The sequence below is a fragment of the Asterias amurensis genome, chromosome 1 (assembly GCF_032118995.1).
Source record: "Asterias amurensis chromosome 1, ASM3211899v1".
In the NCBI taxonomy this organism is placed as follows: Eukaryota; Metazoa; Echinodermata; class Asteroidea; order Forcipulatida; family Asteriidae; genus Asterias; species Asterias amurensis.
In genome coordinates this window covers 10,929,109-10,950,899 of record NC_092648.1, presented here as the reverse complement: position 1 = coordinate 10,950,899, position 21,791 = coordinate 10,929,109, and the positions used below count along the sequence as shown (strand labels likewise).

General features: G+C 39.4%; 1 protein-coding gene across 1 annotated transcript in view; it reads left to right on the top strand.

Moving 5' to 3' along the window:
- LOC139939650 (gamma-aminobutyric acid type B receptor subunit 1-like) overlaps window positions 1–21,791 on the top strand; it is a 51,436-nt gene that overhangs the window by 24,351 nt on the left and 5,294 nt on the right. Inside the window, exons 3-18 of the mRNA XM_071935703.1 lie at window positions 31–201; window positions 1,424–1,525; window positions 3,474–3,539; window positions 5,079–5,276; window positions 5,745–5,899; window positions 6,763–6,871; window positions 8,391–8,451; window positions 10,245–10,446; window positions 11,540–11,679; window positions 12,189–12,266; window positions 13,695–13,860; window positions 14,772–14,904; window positions 15,704–15,811; window positions 16,563–16,688; window positions 19,434–19,580; window positions 20,973–21,161. Coding sequence (XP_071791804.1) covers window positions 31–201; window positions 1,424–1,525; window positions 3,474–3,539; window positions 5,079–5,276; window positions 5,745–5,899; window positions 6,763–6,871; window positions 8,391–8,451; window positions 10,245–10,446; window positions 11,540–11,679; window positions 12,189–12,266; window positions 13,695–13,860; window positions 14,772–14,904; window positions 15,704–15,811; window positions 16,563–16,688; window positions 19,434–19,580; window positions 20,973–21,161 — 2,151 coding nt within the window. The remainder of the gene's footprint in view (window positions 1–30; window positions 202–1,423; window positions 1,526–3,473; window positions 3,540–5,078; window positions 5,277–5,744; window positions 5,900–6,762; window positions 6,872–8,390; window positions 8,452–10,244; window positions 10,447–11,539; window positions 11,680–12,188; window positions 12,267–13,694; window positions 13,861–14,771; window positions 14,905–15,703; window positions 15,812–16,562; window positions 16,689–19,433; window positions 19,581–20,972; window positions 21,162–21,791) is intronic.

Sequence of the window (21,791 nt, the reverse complement as noted above, 5' to 3'; positions counted from 1 at the left end):
TCCTGACAAATTTGTCTTCTTCTTTTCTAGATGTCTTACGGAGCAGCCTCGTCAGCGCTTTCAGACCGCGAGAAGTTCCCATTCTTCTACCGCACGTACATGCCGGATGCAGCGTATAATCCCGCGAGAATACGTCTGTTGCGAGAGTTTGGATGGACAAGAGTGGCGACCATTCACGAGACCCATGAACTGTTTTCACTGGTAAGAGACATTAACATACATACAATGGGTGCGTTCGTTTAGCTTCCCTGGGTCTATCGTGCCGCGCTCACTCGGGTGATCCCCTGACAAGAGCTAATCGAACGATCACACTCGCCCTCTCGTGGTGACGGCATGAACCTCAGGTCACCCTCAAGTGACCCACTCCACAAGCAGGGCACTGGGGGCTGACCCAGGTGAGCCCCGTCAAGGCTATTCGAACGTACCGGGGCAGACTGGGGTCGATCAAGGGAAGCTAAACGAACGCACCCAATACAAATAAATGAGCACAAGTGCCACTACTGAGGGAAGGGAAAGTAAAGTGTGCCCCCAACCATTAGTGTTCATCAGGCCGGTGGTCATATCCGGTTTCCCTTATCCCCCCTAAGCGACTGAGAATTTGTATTTTCCCCCTAAACAGGATGCCAGTCCAACGCAAGTTACTCCCAAGCTCTCACAGGTACCCAATTGTACTCCTGGGTGGAGAGAAGCACTGGCAGACAAGGAGTCGAACCCACGTTATACAAATTACTGTCCTAAATCGACACCCCATTCTACAAAGGGATTGATCCATTATAAACAAATACCGAATGGAATTATTTGTGGGGACATTTCAAATTTCACAGCTGCTGTATAGAGCCTATGCAGTGACGTCACCTGCCGCCATCTTTACAACGACGACAAAACAAATGAAACATACAGCTGTGTAAACGCATTGGACAAAAATGGCCAGTGGTTGTTGAGGAATCGGTCCACACTGCCCAACCTCGTCCCCAAAGCAGTTTCACTGCACTGTCATCCGTATTGCTATCACAGCCATACACAAAGGGGGAGGCACTGAACAACTTTGGTAGTTGTCAAAGACCAGTCTTATCACTTTGTGTATCTCAACGTATGCATAAAATAACACACCTGTGAAAGTTGAGCACATTGGTTGTCGAATTTGCGAGTGAATAATTGAAGAGTAAAACCCATGTTGCACAAATTGTGTGCTTTCCGATGCTTGAATTCGAGACCTCAGCTGAGGTCTCCAATTCAATTCAAATATTTTATTGAGAAATTGCTTATTTCTCAAAAACTACATTACTTTAAAGGGAGCCGTTTCTCACAATGTTTTATTATGAGAAATAAACAAAATGATGCGTTTCAATTATAAACAATGATACGTTTCTAAAATGCTTATGCCGTATTAATTAACCGTGTTTTATGTATTCCTATCTAACAGGCCATCGATGACTTACTGAATTTGCTTAAAGCGGCAAACATTACAACGATATCATCTGAAATCTTCTCAGAGGATCCTAAAAACCAGATACGGAATCTTAAGGTACCGTATATCAGTTGATTATTTGAGTATCAGATAGTTCCTCTAACCCTTATGCGCTACACTGTCAGTTAGCAAATGGATAAACTAAGCTTTTGTTTAATATACTTACAAGAGAATACGATTGAGAAAGATAATTTAAAGTTTGATTATGTTAGAGTATGGACCATTAAGCACTCCCCTTCGCTCGTTCTTTATGCTTTGTCTTGAATTCAAATTATGTCCCATGAAGTCAAAAGACAAGTTTTTGTGTGAACAATCAGAAATATTTATGGTAACTTTACTTTGGACAAGTTTTTTTGTGATTAATCAGAAATATTGATGGTAACTTTACTTTGGACTTTACCAAGGTTCTGAGCTACCGTGTTCGTTTTAAGTGCTGTTCACACGACAGCAATTTAACAGGGGTCCATTGCTTATCTTTAGCATGGCTGTAAAAGTGTAGCAATGTTTGACAAGATTATGCAAGAAAACCATTGGGCAATATATACAAGTCGTCCTTTCACACGAGGTACATTTTGTAAAATTTTAACTCCATGCTACAAATTTAGCAAATTTAGCAAGGGACCCTTGCTAAATTGCATTCGTGTGAAAGGGGTTTTACTTAGCAAATAATTCTGACAATATGGACCGGTATAGACGTCTCCCGGATATTGTTAGAAGAGAAGACGGATAAATAGCCATTATGCACCTTAGGGTTTCCAGACCGACAGGACACTTTTGCAAGTGAAAGTAAATAACTGCAATAAATATTGACACAGAATAAATAGACAAAAATGTCAAACGACAAAGACACTGGGACCACATGGAGCGTGCTTTTTGTCCCGTCGTGTTGAGACGGTTGCCAGCGGGGCTAGCAATGAGTGTTCTGAACATCAGTAAGACTAATTACAGACGTATGAAACAAGTCGGACGGGGACAAGTGAGTGAATTTCTTCAACTTAAAATCTCCATATGGAAAGTAAGAGCTAAGGTTCTTTGAGCGTGGGTGGACAGTAAAGTCTTTAGTTAAGGGCCGTAACACTGATATGTTCCTTAGGGGGAAGGAAGGACTGTTACTATTTACAAGAACAAAATCAACAAACAAAGCGTGTTGGGCAAGTAGAGTCAGTTCTGATATAGAATATGCCCTTTTAAATAATGAATGTTTCATCGGATAAGTCAGCTAAAATTTATTCAATTTCATTAAAACGTGTTCAAATTCACGCATTTCCAAATGAACTCAAATAAGGGTTTTAGTTTTTGCTATGATTCCTGTTTTCTTTTGTCTTTGCGCACAAATGGTTTTGTTTTCATTCAGATAAATTTCAGTGTCATTATATTTCATTTGTAAGCGTTCAATACTACATTTTGACTATTACATTCTCAAGTTTAATTTCTACTATACCTTGATGAAATTGAATGGTTGGCCAGCTCTTGTTGCAGGCTTTTAGAATAAGCATGAGTGTTACAGCCTAAAGTGAAATTAAAGGATCACACTTAGCTAGTACAATGCTAACTTGGTGTAATCGTATGACAAATACTGATTCAACGGAGCATTATCTTCAAGCGAAATCAAATGAACCGCTAGTTGCGGATTATTGATGAAATTGGCTGGGAGAACATATTATACTAAAACTACAAACATAGACATTCACTATACAAACCTACTTGAATATCCAAAGTCCAATAAAGAAAAAGCAACATTGGTATTTGCTGTACAAACCTATTTCAATGTCCAATAATATCAAACTAACTTTTGTCATCGCAAACAAATTGAGTGAAGTTATACATACTTTTTTTTTCAAGCTGATCTGAGATTATACTTGACTAAAAGATCAAATTCTTGATTTGCATGTTTTGATATTGGAACACATCAGTAAATTAAACAATATTCTTGCAAAACTGTAGATTCCAACTTATGTTCCATGGCGAGTTATTCAAAGAACATTCGGCAATGTTTTCTTATCAGAGCCAAGACGCTAAGATTATCATTAGTAACATGTACGAGGACAAGGCAAGACGAGTGTTCTGTGAGGTAAGCAAGTTAAAGGCTTTGTAAGCATAAAACGTCTCTTGCTATACCGAGTTATGGGGAGCTGTTGATAGTATACAAATATTGACTGCTTCGAGTGCTATGGTTAAAACTATGACTCCCGAGGTGATCCCCGGAGCGTTCTATTTTCCCGAGGCGAAGCCGAGGGAAAATAGAACGCTACGGGGATCACCGAGGGAGTCATAGTTTTTAACCATTGCACGAGTAAAATCAGTCAATATTTGTTTTATAACACCCCAAACACTTCTAAATACTGTACTGTTATTATTAAGTTACAGACCTGAATGCTACAATCCACGGACGACGCGAATACAGATTGCATACACTTTTACTTACTGTGTTGCATGTAGTGTCGTGCAATCCGAAGTGGTTACAGACTATTAATTTATAATCCTCGTACACGCACAGGACGTCTGGGTACTGCACGCCATGTGCTAGTCTGTCGGACTAGCGCATGGCAAACCGACGCTCTATCACACGGCCGTCGTCTGGCAAAACTAAGACATGTCATGTGACGCGCTCTAAACCAATGAGCAGGCAGAATACTTGCAAGGGGTGTTATAATATAAAACATTGTGAGAAACAGCTCCCTCTAAAGTAACGTAGTAACGAGTAAGAAGTAATTTTCCACGAATTTGATTTCGAGACCTTATTTAGAATTTGAGGTCTCACAATCAATCATCTGAGAGCATACAACTTCGTGTGACAAGGGTGTTTTTTCTTTCATTATTATCTCGCAACTTCGATGACCGATTGAGCTCAAGTTTTCACAGGTTTGTTATTATATGCATATGTTGAGATACACCAAGTGAGAAGACTGTATACCAATGCCGTCTATTCCAGATCAAATTGATATACTGTTTCTGCTTTGCCCTGGTTCGGGTGAGGATCTTGTGTGTTTAATATTTGTTCTTCAGATGTCGTTGTGTGTAATGCAATACGTCATATCAAATAGACACATGCATGTTTTGTCAGTTTGGTCAGTTTCACTGTTGTGCTGCCGAACGCATAGCTAATGGGCCGTATTCATAACAAATAGCAATTGCTTTTTCTAGGCTTTTGCTTACATCATTATACAGATGTATGTATAAAGATGTAAGCAAAAGCCTAGAAAAAGCAATTGCTATGTTTTATGAATACGGCCCACTGTTTCTTGTCGTTTGAGCTGGTTACTTATTCTGGAGTAAGTGTACAGCAAAAGTGAACTTAGTGTTAGTTAATCTAGAAAATTACTTGTTGTCCTAAAGTGCTCTATATAAAGTGCTACCCCAAACGCATGGCAAATGTTTCTTGTCATTTTGAGCTGGTTACCTATTCAGGAGTCAGTGCACATCAAAAGTGAATCAAGAATTGGCAATCTAGGAAATTACATGCTGTCCAAAACCGCTGGTTGCCTATTCAGGAGTAAAGGTAACAGCAAAAGTGAACAGGAATATTGAAAAAATCTTTACTGTCAATGTCAGTTTTACCGAAACTTTTTCCAATTTACAATCCTAGTTCCCCCTATCCATTCTTATGTAGGCCTACAAGCAAAAGCTAACGGGACCTGACTACGTTTGGATAATCATCGGCTGGTACAAGACAAAATGGTGGCAAGAAGAAGACCCCAAAGTCAGCTGCACATTGGATGAAATGCAACGTGCCGTAGCGGGCGCTCAGTACTTCGCAACAGAGAGTCTGCAGCTGAGTACGTCACCGGAACCTACCATTGCAGGCATAGTGAGAATTTAATTCATTGAAACCAATTACTTAAAGGGGCACTAACGTCCTGTGTCTTCTTTTCACTTAATTTAAAGTCATTTATTTACATTCCACAGAAAATTTAAACAGCAATAGCAAACAATTAAAGAGCAGAATTGAGGAAAATTGGAAATGGGAGCATAACCAGAACAGCCAGTGGTAGGCAAGCCCAGACAAACAAAAACACAATGGACTAACATGAACATAAACGAGTATAGTGACATGTACTATATTTAACTAATACAGGACATACTCCATGCGAACTTTGTGATGTCACAGGGATGCAACTTTAATAACTCATTTATTTTTTGTTTTTTCTTTTCAACCTATTGCTGTGACTCACCTTTGACTGACGCTTTTCAGTAAAACTGTGATTGGGGAAACCTGAGTTTTCAGTTGTATTGAATTGAATTCACATGTTTTTTCTTCCCTAACAAAACTAACCAGTCGCCTGGCGAGTATGAAGATCTGCTTCGAGAGCGTATGAAACTACCAGAGAACCAAGCCTACGTATGGAATAGTCTGGCTCCTTACGGCTACGATGCCACGTGGGCCATCGCTCTGGCGCTGGACAAAGCCGTCGGTATCTTAAAGACAAAAAGGTACCATTGTTTCCCCGTTTTGTTGTGGTTATGTTTGATTACTTACCAAGTGTGAGCCAAATCAGTATAAAAACTGATTTCCATTTGGGCTCTGCATATATAGAGTCAAGAACAATACAATTTGGCCGACCCTGTTAGTTCGCAAAGTTAAAGTATAACCATGCAATTTCGAAGCATATTATTTGTGTGGATCGTCATAATGTTCTTAAAAAAATATATATTTCTAACTGTATGCATTTCATATTTTTTTTAACACGCTTTGGAAAGACCAACTCGTCCGATCCAGGGCAACGTGTCCCTTTAACATCGGTTATGGATAAAAAGGAGAGTCATTATCTTCACCCCAATTTAAAACTGCATCATTTAGGACGAATGGTGTAATTATTTCATTCTCTTGTAATTTTTTAAGGACGTCGTACTGTTTCAATCTCTTCTTTCTAGGAACCCCTGTGTAAAGAAACCTTGAATTAACTTGAAGTTGGGTAATTGTTTTTGAGAGAGTGCCAGAGAAAAAAGCGTGTGTTCAATATTGCAAAATTATGTTTTGATTTAATTGTATCGGTTCTGCCCCTTAGAGGGTCTATGTACTTTTTTCTAACACAAAACACAATGTCCACAGATTTACTTTAAACTTACACAGTTTGGTATGTTATGTTATAATATCTTAGCTAATTAATACATGTTTACATGCTAAAACTGAGACGAAAATTATTTTCGTGACATTGTTTTACTAATTTCTCAAAAACTACAGAACCTCAGTAAGTAATATTTCAAGGGAAGCTTACTACTATCATTATCTTCAAACTGTGTAAGTTTAATGTAAATCTGTGGACATTTTGAAAAAGTACTCGAACTCTTTAAAGGTTTGCTGACGGACGCATTAAGAGTCTTGAAGATTTCACGTACGATGACCGCGAGATGGCGGACTTGTTCTTCACTCTGCTCAACGAGACGGAGTTTCCAGGGGTCTCCGTAAGTATTCAAGGACGAAAACCATGTTGTTTGTTTGTTCAAGTGCCTTAAAAGGATCTGTTGATGGTGGTGAACGTAGCATAGGTTTCTTTACTTTATGAGAAGAGCACATCCGTTCAGTCTCTTCTAGTCTGGATTTTGGATGGTACGTTGAGCTGTTGGTCCCGTGTGTTGTGTAACGCACGTCGTAAAATAACTTATCGAAATAAGAAGGGGTTCGCTCCAGTGTTCCTGGTTTGCTTGGCAGTATTGCACCACAGCACCGTGTAAACACGTTACATGGTTCTTTGTAAAAGGAGTACACACTGTAGGTCTCATAATTTAAACGTAGTCCCACATACCTTGCGGGAACATTATCTTTGTATGTTAAAGCGCCCTGAGCGTCATTGAGTGACGGATATGCGCACTGTATAAGAAACCACTATTAATATAATATTATTATAAGTACATTCTCTATTATCCAAGTAGCTGGGACGCAGTATTTGTTTTCCAGCTCAGCGCCCCCTGTTGATTCTGCCGCAACTGAGCTGGGAAAAAAGTTTCGCAGCCGGGAAACAGTCGTTTATTTTTGTACTTTTTGGGCATTTGCGGGACTTACATTTTCAGTTTCAAAACTCAAGGTCGAAAACATGTTTCTAAGGATCACTAACAAAGGATAGAGGATTGAAGAAAAATATAAGAAGGACCAACGGCAAATATGTAAAGGATAAAAACATACCTAATGAACTAAGCAACTAAAAGCATACAAAAGAACAACACAATTATATTGAACAGCGCCCTCTGTAATAATACGACGTATAGTTTCCTATATTAAAGATGTGGGCGCCCTTTATTTTAATAAGGCACTTCAAGTCTCATGTAAAGGACGTCAACGATCGTCAACTGTACGTACTTTCGTATTCCTCAAACCCTGCATCAGTTAGACACATTCCGGGTCTTTTTTACACGGATTCCGGTCACACGGACACATAAATGGGTCAGCCCCTGGCATCTTGAACCAGGCTAACTCTGACCCGGAGTTCTCAGAAAGTTTAAAGCGCAGGTCTTTTTTCAGCAGAGTGACAAACTCTCTTTTAGATAACGTCTGATAAGCCGACAGTCCATTAATATATTGTGTATCCGTAAGAAGTCAGTGAAATAATGGATCAGAGTACTAATCATTAACGATGTGTACTTTGAAAACTCCCGGGTCTAGCTTTTGGTTGTCTTGACGTGTCTGGTGTATTAGCATAGTTCTTGTTATTGAGCCAGGAGTGTCATAGGTGACAGACATGGCGCATTAGAAATGCTCAACATTGTTATGATCCTGGGGGTCCTGACGTATTTCTAGGGCAGTGGTTGATAAACAATAAAACTGTTACTCGGATTATGCGTCAGCTTGACCATTTATGGGTCATTTTGTTACCGATGCTGGGTCATACTGACCCACATATGGGTCAGACAATTCTGATAATTGTGATTTTTTCAAAAGGGTGTAGTAAGTTCGTTTCCTTGTAGTGATTTTGTTTATTTTCAACAGGGACCCGTGGGCTTCAGGGGCAGCGATCGAGTTGGAATTACACAAATTGAACAGTTACAAGGTAAGCACAAACGGTAACAAAAGAAAATACGGAGCCCTAAAAGTGTTACATCTTTATTAACAGCTTAGCGATCTATGACTTGTCACGAGATTAATTTTCATTTTATGTGGATTACAATGGAATGGCATTCTGTACACAATTTATACAAATATTTGTAATAATTGCTTGGAGACCAACGGTGGGGTCGCATCTGACCATTCAGTCGAATAGTGATTTGTTGTTTTACTTCTCCTGGAGCTATGTATACAAGAAAAGTTTTACGAAGGTGTGTTTGGTTTCAACTGAGAGAGCTTGGTACTATCTCGTCGTGTGCCTTGGAAAAGGGACCCGCGGAGCTACGCCATTCTCCAAGGCACAGAACTCACAATTTCCAGTAACGAAAGGCCGTATATAGGCAGTACAAGTGTTCCCGACAAACAAATATGTCTATCGCTGTTCGATTTACTATAGGGTTCGTTTTAGCTTCTCTGTGTCTACCCCGCGGTGCTCACTCGGGTGAGCCCCTGACAAGAGCTAATCGAACGATCACACTCGCCCTCTCGTGGTGACGGCATGCACCTCAGGTCACCCCAAGTGACCCACTCCACAAGCAGGGCACTGGGGGCTCACCCGGTTGAGCCCCCGTCAAAGCTATTCGAACATACCGGGGCAGATCGCGTCGACCCAGGAAGCTAAACGAACGCACCCATAGTTACCGAAGACTAGTTTTCCAATCTAGAACATAACATATGACTTATGAATGACTGCGACCCAATCAAACTTTCACAATCGGTTGCTTTTAAACACAATGTGCACATTAAGTGCTCAAACACGCCATACTCTTTCCATTAGTTTCGTCCTTCTTTTGAGCATGCAACAATCCAAAGCTATGTAATATTCCGTCAATCTGCGATTGGCTTTTTTTTTTTTAATCCATTAACTTGATTCTGTGAAAGCTTTTGTGTCTTGTTCGTTATCTTCGGTGAAACAATTTTTGTACTGGAAACTTCGTTATGGAGGGTCTAAAACTTTGAAACCCCTTTCAAAAGTATCTTTCAAAGAGATTTGCAGTCAAATCCAACGACATGTAAACATAAAGCAACATTACATGCATGTTAAGTACTTATAAACTGGTACATAAAACATCAAGGACGATAACCGAAAGAGCAAGCTGACAAACATCACCTCGGACCAATCAAAACACAGATATGAAAAGCATACGTCACTGCACGTTTATCCAATGAAAGTATTGCAGTATCAAATGAAATCATTGTTATCAAATGAAATAATTCTGTCCGATGAAATCATTGCTACCAAATGACATCATTGCTTCAAATGAAACCATTAATACCAAATGAAATCACTAGGTCTGGTTCTGGTGAAATACTGCACAATTTCCCGTGCAGGTGACTGAGCAGCAATGATTTACATGAAGTGGGCCCCCCTGATGATGTTACCCATATCAATAGACCTTTATCATGCTGCCTCCATCTTGGTCATGTGCCTTGCATCGAACAACATTAATGAATGCTAATAATCATTTTGCAAAGAGGAACCAGACTATTTTGTTCTTCCAGCCTCGGTTTCTCCCACTGATATCAATGGGAGACATTCAAGGTGGCTGCATCATGATAAAGGTCTATCTTGAAGATTACTCTTATAAAAGGTTAATGAGTCTGTAAAAACCAGTGCCTGTATTTATCCTTGCGGATAACAACAAGGGACCAGTCTGCTGTCATGAGAAAACCCTCCTCGTTGAGGTTATGGACATAACGTTTCACCTTTTCTAATGTATTGTCTTCGTTACTTTCAAGGTACGTGCGAGGCTGGATGGCACAATTATCGCTCGTCGTGTTTTCGATTCGTGTCTGAACTCTTGGTCAAATTTGAAGAAGCCAAATCAACCTGTGCTTCCTCGTACCCAGGGGCCTCCCTAGCCAACATTGAAGGCGATAATGAGCTACAGTTTCTCCTTGAAACGTGGATGAACAATACGGGTAACATTCCGGACCAATGGTACGTTACAAACATCCTCCCTGATTAGCTCTTCTGGGAATTAATCTACTTTTGTTTGGGGGTTTTGTGAGACACAATCACTAATGAGCTGTTTGCATGATCAGTGAAAATGAGCTGTTTGCTGTTTGAATGACCTTGTGCGATCCTAAAAACCGTTTCTTTTTTATGATCGCGCATCAAGATTTCCATCGCCTGACCATCGCGCAACCGACTTTAGGCCAATATCATGGTGCAGCCATCTTGATTTTTCCCCAATGATATCAATGTAACCAAATCGAGGCTGGACGAACTAAATAGTCTGGTCCCTATTTGCAAAATGATTTTTAGCAGTCACTATTGTTATTCGATATAATGAACACGACCAAGATGACAGCATGATAAAGGTCTATAACTCGGCCTTCACGTTAATTGTCATCCAAGATCGCGGCCAATGTATGGGACGTTGAGGGAAACTGGGAATATTATGGAAAAGAAGGCCATAGTATTGACTTGGTACAACTCAAAGTTATATTTTTTGACATATTATGCTATACGATATCACATAAGTAGCACTCGTTTATTTCCTCAAAAATATTATTGAAAATGCACAAGTCAAATTTCTGCTAATTCATATTTAGAGGGTATCATTATATATATGACTTCTTGTAATTCATAGTTAAGGGATAACCCTTTGAGTAAAAAGAGTTATGAATAAGGCGCGCGGTCCATTTAGGGCCGGTTCGGCAACCATCACACGATTGCCGCAATCTTAATTTATACCATTTACACTATAAAAACTCCTGCGTCAGAATTTACCCTGATTTGGGGTCTATAAGGGGGCCTGTATCAAGCTAAAAAACCCAGGATTTTCCGCATGTTTCATAACATGTGTTTAAAATAAATCCGTTAGTCTCGATATCGAGAATTGATCATTGTTTTAATGTTTTCTCAGAAAGTAAAGGAATTTCATGGAATAATATTTTAAGAGAAGTCTTTCACCGTTACCTTCTGTTAATCCTGTAAGTTATTTGTAAATCTGTGAATTTTTACTTTTTTTCTGTTCCAAAAGTGTATGATGGCTTTAAAGAAACGGATATTAATTCTGATTACGTAGGTGGATACATCCCAGAGAGGACACGAACTCATCCGAAATGGCCGACAGTCATTGCACCTACGTGGACTTTGTCAAAGACGATGTCTGGCAGACCGCAGACTGCAACAGACGTTTACCCTTCATTTGTCGTACCACCGCAGGTAAAACTATGTCTTATCTTGTAGTTTTTTAATTTTGTTATATTGCACGTAAAAAAAAAACCCACAAAAACGTAATAAACGAATGTGCCAATGACTAATGAGCTCTCTTGTTTTCACAACGCAGTTGTAAAGGCGTGTTCCTGCGTCCTTCGGATGGGACGTATAGCCATTGGTCCCGTGTGTTGTGAGCGCACATAAAAAAAACCAGTGCACTTATCAACAAGAGTAGGGGTTCGCCCCAGTGTTCCTGATTTGATTGGATTGCGCCATGGATAGCACCTTGTAAACCATTACATGGTGCTATGTAAAAGGAGTAGGTCTCATAATTCAAACGTAGTCCCACATACCTTGCAGGAAAATACTGTATGTTAAAGCGCCTTGAGCGTCACTGAATGACGAAAATGAGCGTTTATAATAAACCATTATTGTTATTATTTTTCTAACATATTACTAAAGGCAGCAAGTTCAGGAGGATATTTTCTTTATTTAGTTCCATCTTTACCTTCTAGAGTTTGTTGAACAACAAATTGCTCTTTACAATGCATTGGATGACTCACTGGAATGGCGGAAGGATATTGTCTGGCCAGGTAAGTCAAGTTATTTATCTGACATAACATCAATTAATTTTCAAATGTAGCTTCCCCAAAAAAAGTTTGTTAAAGCCGTTATACACTTTCGGAACAGACAAAAAAATAAAAGTTCCCAGATTTACAATTACAGAAGGTAATGGTGAAAGACTTCTCTTGAAATATTATTCCATGAAATGCTTTACTTTTTGAGAAAACATTGATACAATATCAATTCTCGACATCGAGAATTACGGATTTATAGTAAACACATGTCATGACACGGCGAAACGTGCGGATGCAAGAGAGGGTTTTCCCCGTTTTTTAAACTCCCGACTCCGATGACCGATTGAGCCTAAATTGTCACAGGTTTGTTAATTTATATATAAGTTGTGATACACGAAGTGTGGGCCTTTGGAAAATACTGTTTACCGAAACTGTCCAATGGCTTTAAACCATTAACCGTATAGTTAAGTAATAATCAGATCCTGTGCTCTTCAAATGTTTCCTAATTTAGCCAATATCAGCCCCTCCGCTCTGCAAATGTAACCCTGAAGTGTTGCCAATTAGCCCCTCTGGTCGAAAAATGTGTCCCTAGTTTCGCCAATCCCTCTGCTCTGAAAATTGAACCATACTTATACGCCACTAAAGCATTCTGCTCTTATAATATAAAGGGAAGGTACAAGTCTGGTAGTTGTCAAATACCAGTGTTCTCACTTGGTGTATTCCACCATAACCATAAAATAACAAGCCTGTGAAAGTTTGGGCTCAATTGGTCATTGAAGTTGCGAGAAAATGATGAAAGAAAAACACCCTTGTTGGACGAATTTGTGTGCTTTCAGATAGGAATAAAAAAAATTCTAGCTAGAAGTCTTTTATTATTTGAGTGAGAAATTACCTCTTTCTCAAAAACTACATTACTTCAGAGGGAGCCGTTTCCCACAATGTTTTATACTATCAATAGCTCTCCATTGCTCGTTACCAAGTCAGTTTTTAAGTTAATATTTGTTTTGAATAATTACCAAACGTGTACCTGCCCTTTAACTATAGTTGCCATAGTTGTGCAAATTTATCGCGCCCATCCTCTAAAACTAATCCCATTAACGGTGCAACATGGGATTTTGTCCCCAATGTTTGTGTCCCCCTTACGGTAAATGGACTTGACCTGAAAGAAGTTGTGTCAAAAGGAAAGAGGGCGCTATCAGACGAAAAATATCTATCACCGTATTGGGAAACCATGGGGGGGGGGGGGGGGGGGGGCACGGAAAAATTCAAATATCAACGGTACTTCGCCCTACCATCTTTAAGGTACTAGTATTATATTCTAATATTAAATTGAAACCACAATAATAAGCCAACAAAGGGCCACCTCTTCCATAAATTGAACCCTTTGGTCCATACAGCTTAAAACATTACAGATGTTCCAAATTACATTTTCCAAATGAACAGGAGATGGTCCTCCTCTAGACAGAACCCCAGAGATAAGGCAGATCGTCGTGAGGGAGTACCAGGGTCTGGCGCCTATTCTGTACTTCAGTATTTGCGGGGTGACCACTTGCTGCGTTATTCTGTCACTCTTCTTCTTAAGTTTCAACATAAAATACCGCCAACAAAGGTGAGGCCGTGTTCGCATCGGACTTTTCCCTATTAGCAAATAACAAAGCAAGGGTAATTTTACCATCTGACGTTCAGTGCGAACAGAATTACCAATGCCTCTTTAGAAGTACAGTGCCTCTTTAGAAGTACAGTGTCTCTTTAGAAGTACCAATGCCTCCTCAGAAGTACAGTGCCTCTCCAGAAGTGCCAGTGTCTCTTTAGAAGTACAGTGCCTCTTTAGAAGTACAGTGCCTCTTTAGAAGTACCAGTGCCTCTTTAGAAGTACAGTGCCTCTTTAGAAGTACCAGTGCCTCTTTAGAAGTACAGTGCCTCTTCAGAAGTACCAGTGCCTCTCTAGAAGTACAGTGCCTCCCCAGAAGTGCCAGTGCCTTCTTAGAAGTACAGTGCCTCTTTAGAAGTGCGAGTGCCTCTTCAAAAGTACAGTGCCTCTCCAGAAGTGCGAGTGCCTCTTTAGAAGTACAATGCCTCTTTAGAAGTGCGAGTGCCTCTTTAGAAGTAGTAGTGCCTCTCCAGAAGTGCCAGTGCTTCAGCAATTCAGAAATCCACTCCGCAGCAATGTAATCAAAAGCAAGACCTTGTTCCCAAAGAACTAAATTTACACAGCAAAATTATACATTATACACAAACAGTTGTTCTACTGGCAGGTGTCTTTGCATGTTTACTGTAGTCATTGTTTCTTGGTTCTATTCGATGTGTGAAAAGGGGTCCCAATATAGTTGGCATACATGCCTGTTCGGGGTTTCCCTTTTGCACTAAGTTGTATCTCGATGTTTATGCAATAAAGTTAATAAGCTAAACTTAACACACGGTGTTACAGTAAATCGAATATAAATTGATATATCATCAAGCAGTATTTCCAAAACTATGTTGGCTATAAAAACCATTTGTGTTCATGATATTTCTCCTTAGACACGTTAAGATGTCAAGCCCCAACCTCAACAACCTCATCATCTTAGGAGGTATACTTGTATATCTGTTCGTTGCTGTCTCGGGACTGGACACCAACCTCGTATCCGAAGACACATTCGGCGTCTTATGTTACGTAAGAACATGTTCAATCTCTGTTTTTGGCGCTCCTATTACTTTTGTTTATTTAAAAAAAATACACTTCAAGATTTTTTTTAACCCATGGGTGGAGAGAAGCAGTTAAAGTGAAGTGTCTTGCTCAGGGATACAAGTGTCACAACCGAGATTCGAACCCACACTCTGCTGAACAGAATCCGCTGTTTGTTTAGCATCCACTGCTCGCCGCTCATATAAATACGGCACGCTGCCCATGATAGCTATAGGCTGGTTAGTATCCTACATGACTCTACATATTACTCCATCATACAATACCTCCTGCGTTGCCATGCCACAGAAATGTGACGTCAGTCTCTATATAAGTTTGCGAAACTGAATGACTGCTATCTAACTCTCAGCATGAAGTTTTTTTTCAGCAAAGTGTTTTCATTACAACAAAAAAACACTGACAACGACGGTTCTAAATTGTTTCTTTATCAAAAAGTTATTTTTTTTTGTTCCTCATGCTCTAATCTAGCTACGCACTTTTTGAAAGGGCGAAAATCAGCATTGTGACTGAACAAGTGATAAGAAAAGTCTTTGTGCTGTAATTTGTATTTTTTTTACTGCGTTGTAGATAAACTTGCTTTGCTAAGTTAATAAAGTTATTTTTTAAAATTGTTCATTCCCCTTTTATTTTGCATGCATTTCCTACGAAAATGCTGGTTAACGTTTGGATTTAATTACGTCATTGTGAAATAACCAACTACTAGGTCGGGAATTACAAAGCAGCATTCTATTCCACATTAAATTAAATTTCCTCATTATTTTGTTTACAGATGAAAACCTGGATTCTCTCTGTGGGGTTTGTGCTCGCGTTCGGCGCTTTGTTTAGTAAGACGTGGCGGGTTCATCGCGTAGCAGCATTCAAGACGCCGAAAAGAAGGGTAACAGTTTAGCAAAATTCCTTGAGACCCTAGAGAAGCCTTTTCATGAAAACAAACCACCATCTAAGACCCAGTATCACTTGCCTAGTATTCCAGTGCCGAAACTTGTTTGTTTTTTCGTTGATAGTGGCCACTTCTGTCTGCTTTTCTTTTAAATAAGACCCTTTTAATCGGTCTTATGCATGTTATTTTTAACAAAACAATACTAAGAAAACCTGACTGGAGTGTGAAAAATACATTGTCTGCCTGTTAATGGAATTTTCTTTTGTTTACATTTAAATTAGTGCATTAAAGCTTTTAAAATGTTACGTTTAACTATGGTACTCTTCAAAGTCCACAGTCCAGTTTTCAAATGGGGGAGGGTTCGGAGTTCGGACATTAGTTGGAAGAAGCCACGTGCCCCCCTACACTTACGCATGAAGAAGAAAACAAAGTTTGTTTTTCAATTTCGTCCAGGAGCCCAGAGCAGTAATGATTTACCTACAGTAAAGCCTCACACTTAAAGGATTTCATTTGACTGTGTTGTTCCTAACTGAAAACTCATGTCGGCCTTGGATTGTTATTTCCCACAAATATTACCACGGTTATTCACTGATAAAAGAGAGATACAAAACGTATTACATGGATCATTTGATAAAAAAGTTGAAGACAGCAAAGCAACTAAAAAGTAATCATGAAATTAATTGTTTTACAAAGGATTTGGCAGGAAAACTTCCCCCGATGTTTCAATAATTTATTTTTCTAACTATAGATTGTGACAGACGGCCAGCTTTTCATCATGGTCTTTGTTCTCTTGCTCGTTGACGTTGTCATTCTGTTTCTATGGCAACTAATAGATCCACTTAAGATGGCTACTTTGGATATATTTCCTCGGCGGGTAAGTAAAAACCGGTTTAGTACCAGTGTTTTTTAGAGGCCGGCAAGGAGGGTTCGAGGTAGAGGTAAATATTGTTTTGATGTCACACACATGCGGCTGTGTGCCACCAAATATAGACGTTTATCATGCTGTCACTATCTTGGTCATATTCCGTTTCCATAACAGTAATGAATGCTAACATTCATTGCGCAAACATGGCACCAGACATTTCGACCAGCCTCAGTTTGGTTACAATGAGTTGAGTAAAATCAAGATGGCCACACCGTGATAAAGGTTTATAGCCCTGCGTACACGAGCCCTGCGTAAACATGAGCCCAAATCTCATGCCCAAACTTGTAGCCCGAACCGAATTGTAACCAAACGTCATACATAAATGTAGCCCAAACCACATACTTAGCGGGACAAAAGTGCCATAATTATGCGATTTGGGCTATAAGAAGCGTTTGTAATGAAAAGACTATGACTGGAAAGATGCTTTAAAAGTACAACATAATGAGCCACAGGAGAGACGAGGACCCTAATGCTGGACAGGGAATATTGGAGGGCTGCGACCAAGTCCTGAACTGGTGTAGGATCGACTACGCCCTCGCATCGCATCGCATTGCATAATGAGCCACACTAATATCCTTCGAAAATGTGTGGTTTTCCTATTAGTAAACCTCATGGACCAACATGGTCGCCATTTTGTATGAAACAAATTTGTGTGTATACTTTGTCTTGATTCAAAGACCGTGAACATTCCAGAATCACCACTTAGTGCGTACCAGGTACCAGACTACAGCTACAGCATCCTCGTGTGAACAGGCACCAGACGAAATAATAACAATGATACAAATAATTACAACATTTATAGAGCACTAAATGGGAAAGTTTGTATAGCGCTATAACCAGATTGACAAAACAGATGGGTTTTAAGTTGGGATTTGAAAGTGTCAAATGAAGGAGCTGCTTGAATGTGGGTGGGTAGTTGGTTCTAAAGTGTTGGTGCTATGACAAAAAAGGCCAGATCGCCATAGCGTGTCATGGTGCGGGGTCCCGGGAAAGTTGGAAATGAGCGATTGAAGAAGAACGAGTGCCTATTATAGGAGATAAACAATTAGGCATAAAGTCATTACAATATTACGCAAACTCAACAGTGTATATCAGTCTAAATTTACGCTGCAAAATCATCAGAGTGTACAAGGCCTTCGCTAAGAGTGCATTATTTAACACTAATACATCCTAGTGCAGAACCGGTACCAGACCAGACCAAGGCAGATTAGTAATTAATAAATGACGCTGCAAATTCATTAGTGTCTACATTATAAAAAAATGTCTAATGTCTAATTCATTAATTTTCACTTAACTGATATTTTTGTGTGGCGTGTTGTCATTTAGCCTTCGAGAAAGACTCTGCTATGTTAAAAACGTCAAACCATTAACTATTATTTTGTTCCATTACAAAATGTCTCGGCTACTTTTTGTATATCTAGTTTTTGACAAAGTCGTGAATCTATACCCACTGTGCATAAAGATGTATCTGATGTACTTTTCCTGTATAAGTTTCAGCTTCATTGGTCGTCACAGAGCAAGTTTTTTTATTGGAGAGTCGCGTGAATCTGATGTACATGCTAAAAATAATGGTCATCTCACTGGGATGAATTTGTTTCTCGTGAAACTGCTTTATAAATTTTCTCAAAACTACAACACCTCATCAGCAGGTAATATTTTAAGGGAATTTGTCTATCATTATTACTTTTAAAGACACTGGCCATTATTAGTAATTGTCAAAGATCAGTCTTCTCACTTGCGGTATCTCAGCATTTACGTAAAATAACAAACCTGTGTAACTTTGAGCTCAATTGGTCGTGGGGAGATAATAATGAAAGAAAATACACATTTGTCACACGATGTTGTGTGCTTTCAGATGCTTGATTTCGAAATTCTGAGGTCTCGAAATCAAATTCGTGGTAAACTACTTCTTTCTCGAAAACTACGTTACTTCAGAGGGAGCCGTTTCTCACAATGTTTTATACTATCAACCTTCCCCGATTGGTCGTTACCAAATAAGGTTTAATGCTAATAATTATTTTCAGAAATTACCAATGGTGTCCACTGCCTTTAAACCGTGTAAGTTTAATGTAATTTTGGTTTGCCCTTTTTTTTCTCGTACAAAGAGTATCCAAACTCGTTAAAGGCAGTGGACACTATTGGTAATTACTCAAAATAATTATCAACATCAAAACTTACTTGACAACGAGTAATGGGAGAGGTTCATAGTACAGAGGATTGTGAGAAACAGCTCCCTCTGAAGTGGCGTGAGAAAGAAGTAATTTTCAACGAATTTTATTTCGAGACCTCAAGTTTAGAATTTGAGGTCTCGAAATCAACCATCTCAAAGCACACAACTTCGTGTGACAAGGGTGTTTTTTCTTTCATAGTTATCTCGCAACTCCGACGACTGTGCGGCACCTAAATGTAGCCCGAGTCCTAAATGTAGCCTGACCTCGGGCTACATTTATGTGCCGCACAGACGACCAATCGAGCTCAAAGTTTCACAGGTTAGTTATTTTACGCATATGTTGAGATACACCAAGTGAGAAGACTGGTCTTTGACAATTACCAGTAGTGTACACTGGGTTTAACAATGCAAAATCATATGTGTGTATCAGCCCAAATTACAATGCCAAACCCTCAAACAGAGGACACCACATGTTTGCTCTTAGACGAAACAAAACTTTCTGATTGCATGATTAACTGTTACAGGTACATCCAGACTCAGCGAATACATTCATACAGCCGTATATTCGCTATTGTACGTGTGATACGTTAACCATATGGCTTGGAGCTTTGTACGGATACAAGGGCCTGCTGCTGATTTTCGGCACATTCCTAGCATGGGAAACAAGACAGGTAATACTAATAATAAATAATAATATTTAAAATTTACATTGCGCCCCTTACATACAAAATGATCAGAGGCGCAGAACACTTGTTAAAAAACACAGAGTGGAAAAAAAAAACAAAGAAAAAAGACTGGTCACCAGGCCAGTGCCCAAACAAAAGTATGGGGATACGTCTGGAATACTTATTACATAGGCCTATCTCTGCTGGCATCCGTAATGTTTTGACCTTTTCAGGAGACAGACGCCTCTAACCCTAACTATGCTAAAATTCTAAACTAACTGGCAATGTGACCAAACAAGAAGACATAAAAAGCTAAAAAGCGGTATTAAAAAGATAGGTTTTTATATTACATTCAAAAGAGATGAGTTTCTGTTCGCTATATGTGAAGCGGTATCGCATTTCAAAGCTTAGGGGCTGCCACAGAAAAACAGGTATGCATCGGTTTAAAAGTCGAATAAACATAAGGTTACACACACTTGTTTTGAATGGATCACAAATGATTTACGTTCAGTACAGATTTCGATTTTGTAATGGTGGCCGAGTGGTTTAGAAAATCGAACTCAAGTTCTGGTGGTTATGTCATCGGAGTGTGGGTTCGGGTCTCGGTAGTGACACTTACGTCTTCGAGCAAGATATTTCACTATAATTGCTTTTCTTCGCCCGGAGGTATAAATGCGAGGGTAGAGGTTGATATTGTTAATGAAAAAAACTTTGGACAGCTACGGAGCAGAACACTTAGATAACAATATCATAAAAACCCCCAAACATTGATAACCTATGGAACAATATTGTCAGTTGGCTGTCAATGTAACTTGGGGGCATTCGAACCAAACGGGTCACGCAAAGTATATATTGAGAGTGTGTGTTCTCACATAAGGCAAAAAGGAGTTCAGGTAGGATAGTCTGTCTATGGACAATATTGCTATTGTACCAAGTCAATACAAATACTACAATTCACTGTCCATTAAAGCCATTTGACACTTTCGGTAAACGGTATTGTCCAAAGGCCCACACTTCGTGTATCGCAACTTATATACAAAATAACAAACCTGTGAAAATTTAGGCTCAATCGGTCATTGGAGTCGGGAGAAAATAACGGGATAACCCACCCCTGTTTCCGCACGTGTCGCCGTGTTATGACATGTTTTTAAAAAAATCCGCAATTCTCGATATCGAGAATTGATGATAGTTTTAATGTTACTCAAAAAGTAAAGCATTTCATGGAATAGAATTTCAAGAGGATTCTTTCACCATTACGTTCTGTAAACCCTGTAAGTTATTTGTAAATCTGTGAACTTTTTCTTTCCTGTTCCGAATGTGTCTTAATGGCTTTAACTGTCACATTCATTTCGGCGATTACTACAAATTAAAGCCACACTTTATTAACATGCCCCTCAGGTGTCAATTCCCGGTTTGAATGACAGCAAGCTGATCGGCATCAGCGTCTACAATGTAGTCATCTTGTGTCTGATTGGCGTAGCTGTCAGTGTCGTCATCAACAACGACCCGGAAGCACTTTTCCTGTTCGTGTCGTGCATCATCCTATTCTGTACAAGTATCACACTGACAGTTGTGTTTGTCCCAAAGGCAAGTGAATGAACTTTAAATATCCACAGATTTACATTAAACTTACACAGTTTGAAGATAATAATAAAAATGTTACTTGTTGAGGTGCTGTAGTTTTTGAGAAATGAGTTAAACAATGTCATGAAAGTAATTTTCGTCTCAGTGGTCAAGAGACGGAAACTATTTAAGCATGTACAATTGTATTTTCATGACATTGTTTTACTCATTTCTCAAACACGACAGCACCTCAGCAACTACTACGTTCTACTATCATTATTATCAAACGTTGTAAGTTTAATTTAATCTGTGGACATTGTGTTTTGTGTTTCAACATGTACCCAGATCCTTTAAAGGGGCCATTGTCTTGGATTGGTCGAGTTGGTCCATAAAAAAGCATTTGAAACCGTTTGTTATAAAACGCATATGGTTGTAAGGATGCTTTAAAAGTAGAATATATAATGATACACACACACATGTCTTGAAAATGCGTGGTTTTCCTTTTACTTTGCGGACTAACGCGGTCGGCCATTTTATGGGGTCAAAAACTTGACTCCACAAAATGGCGTGCCGTGTTAGTTCACCATGTAGAAGGAAAACTATGCAATTTCGAGGCATATTTTGTGTCGATCATTCATCTTCTAACCATATGCA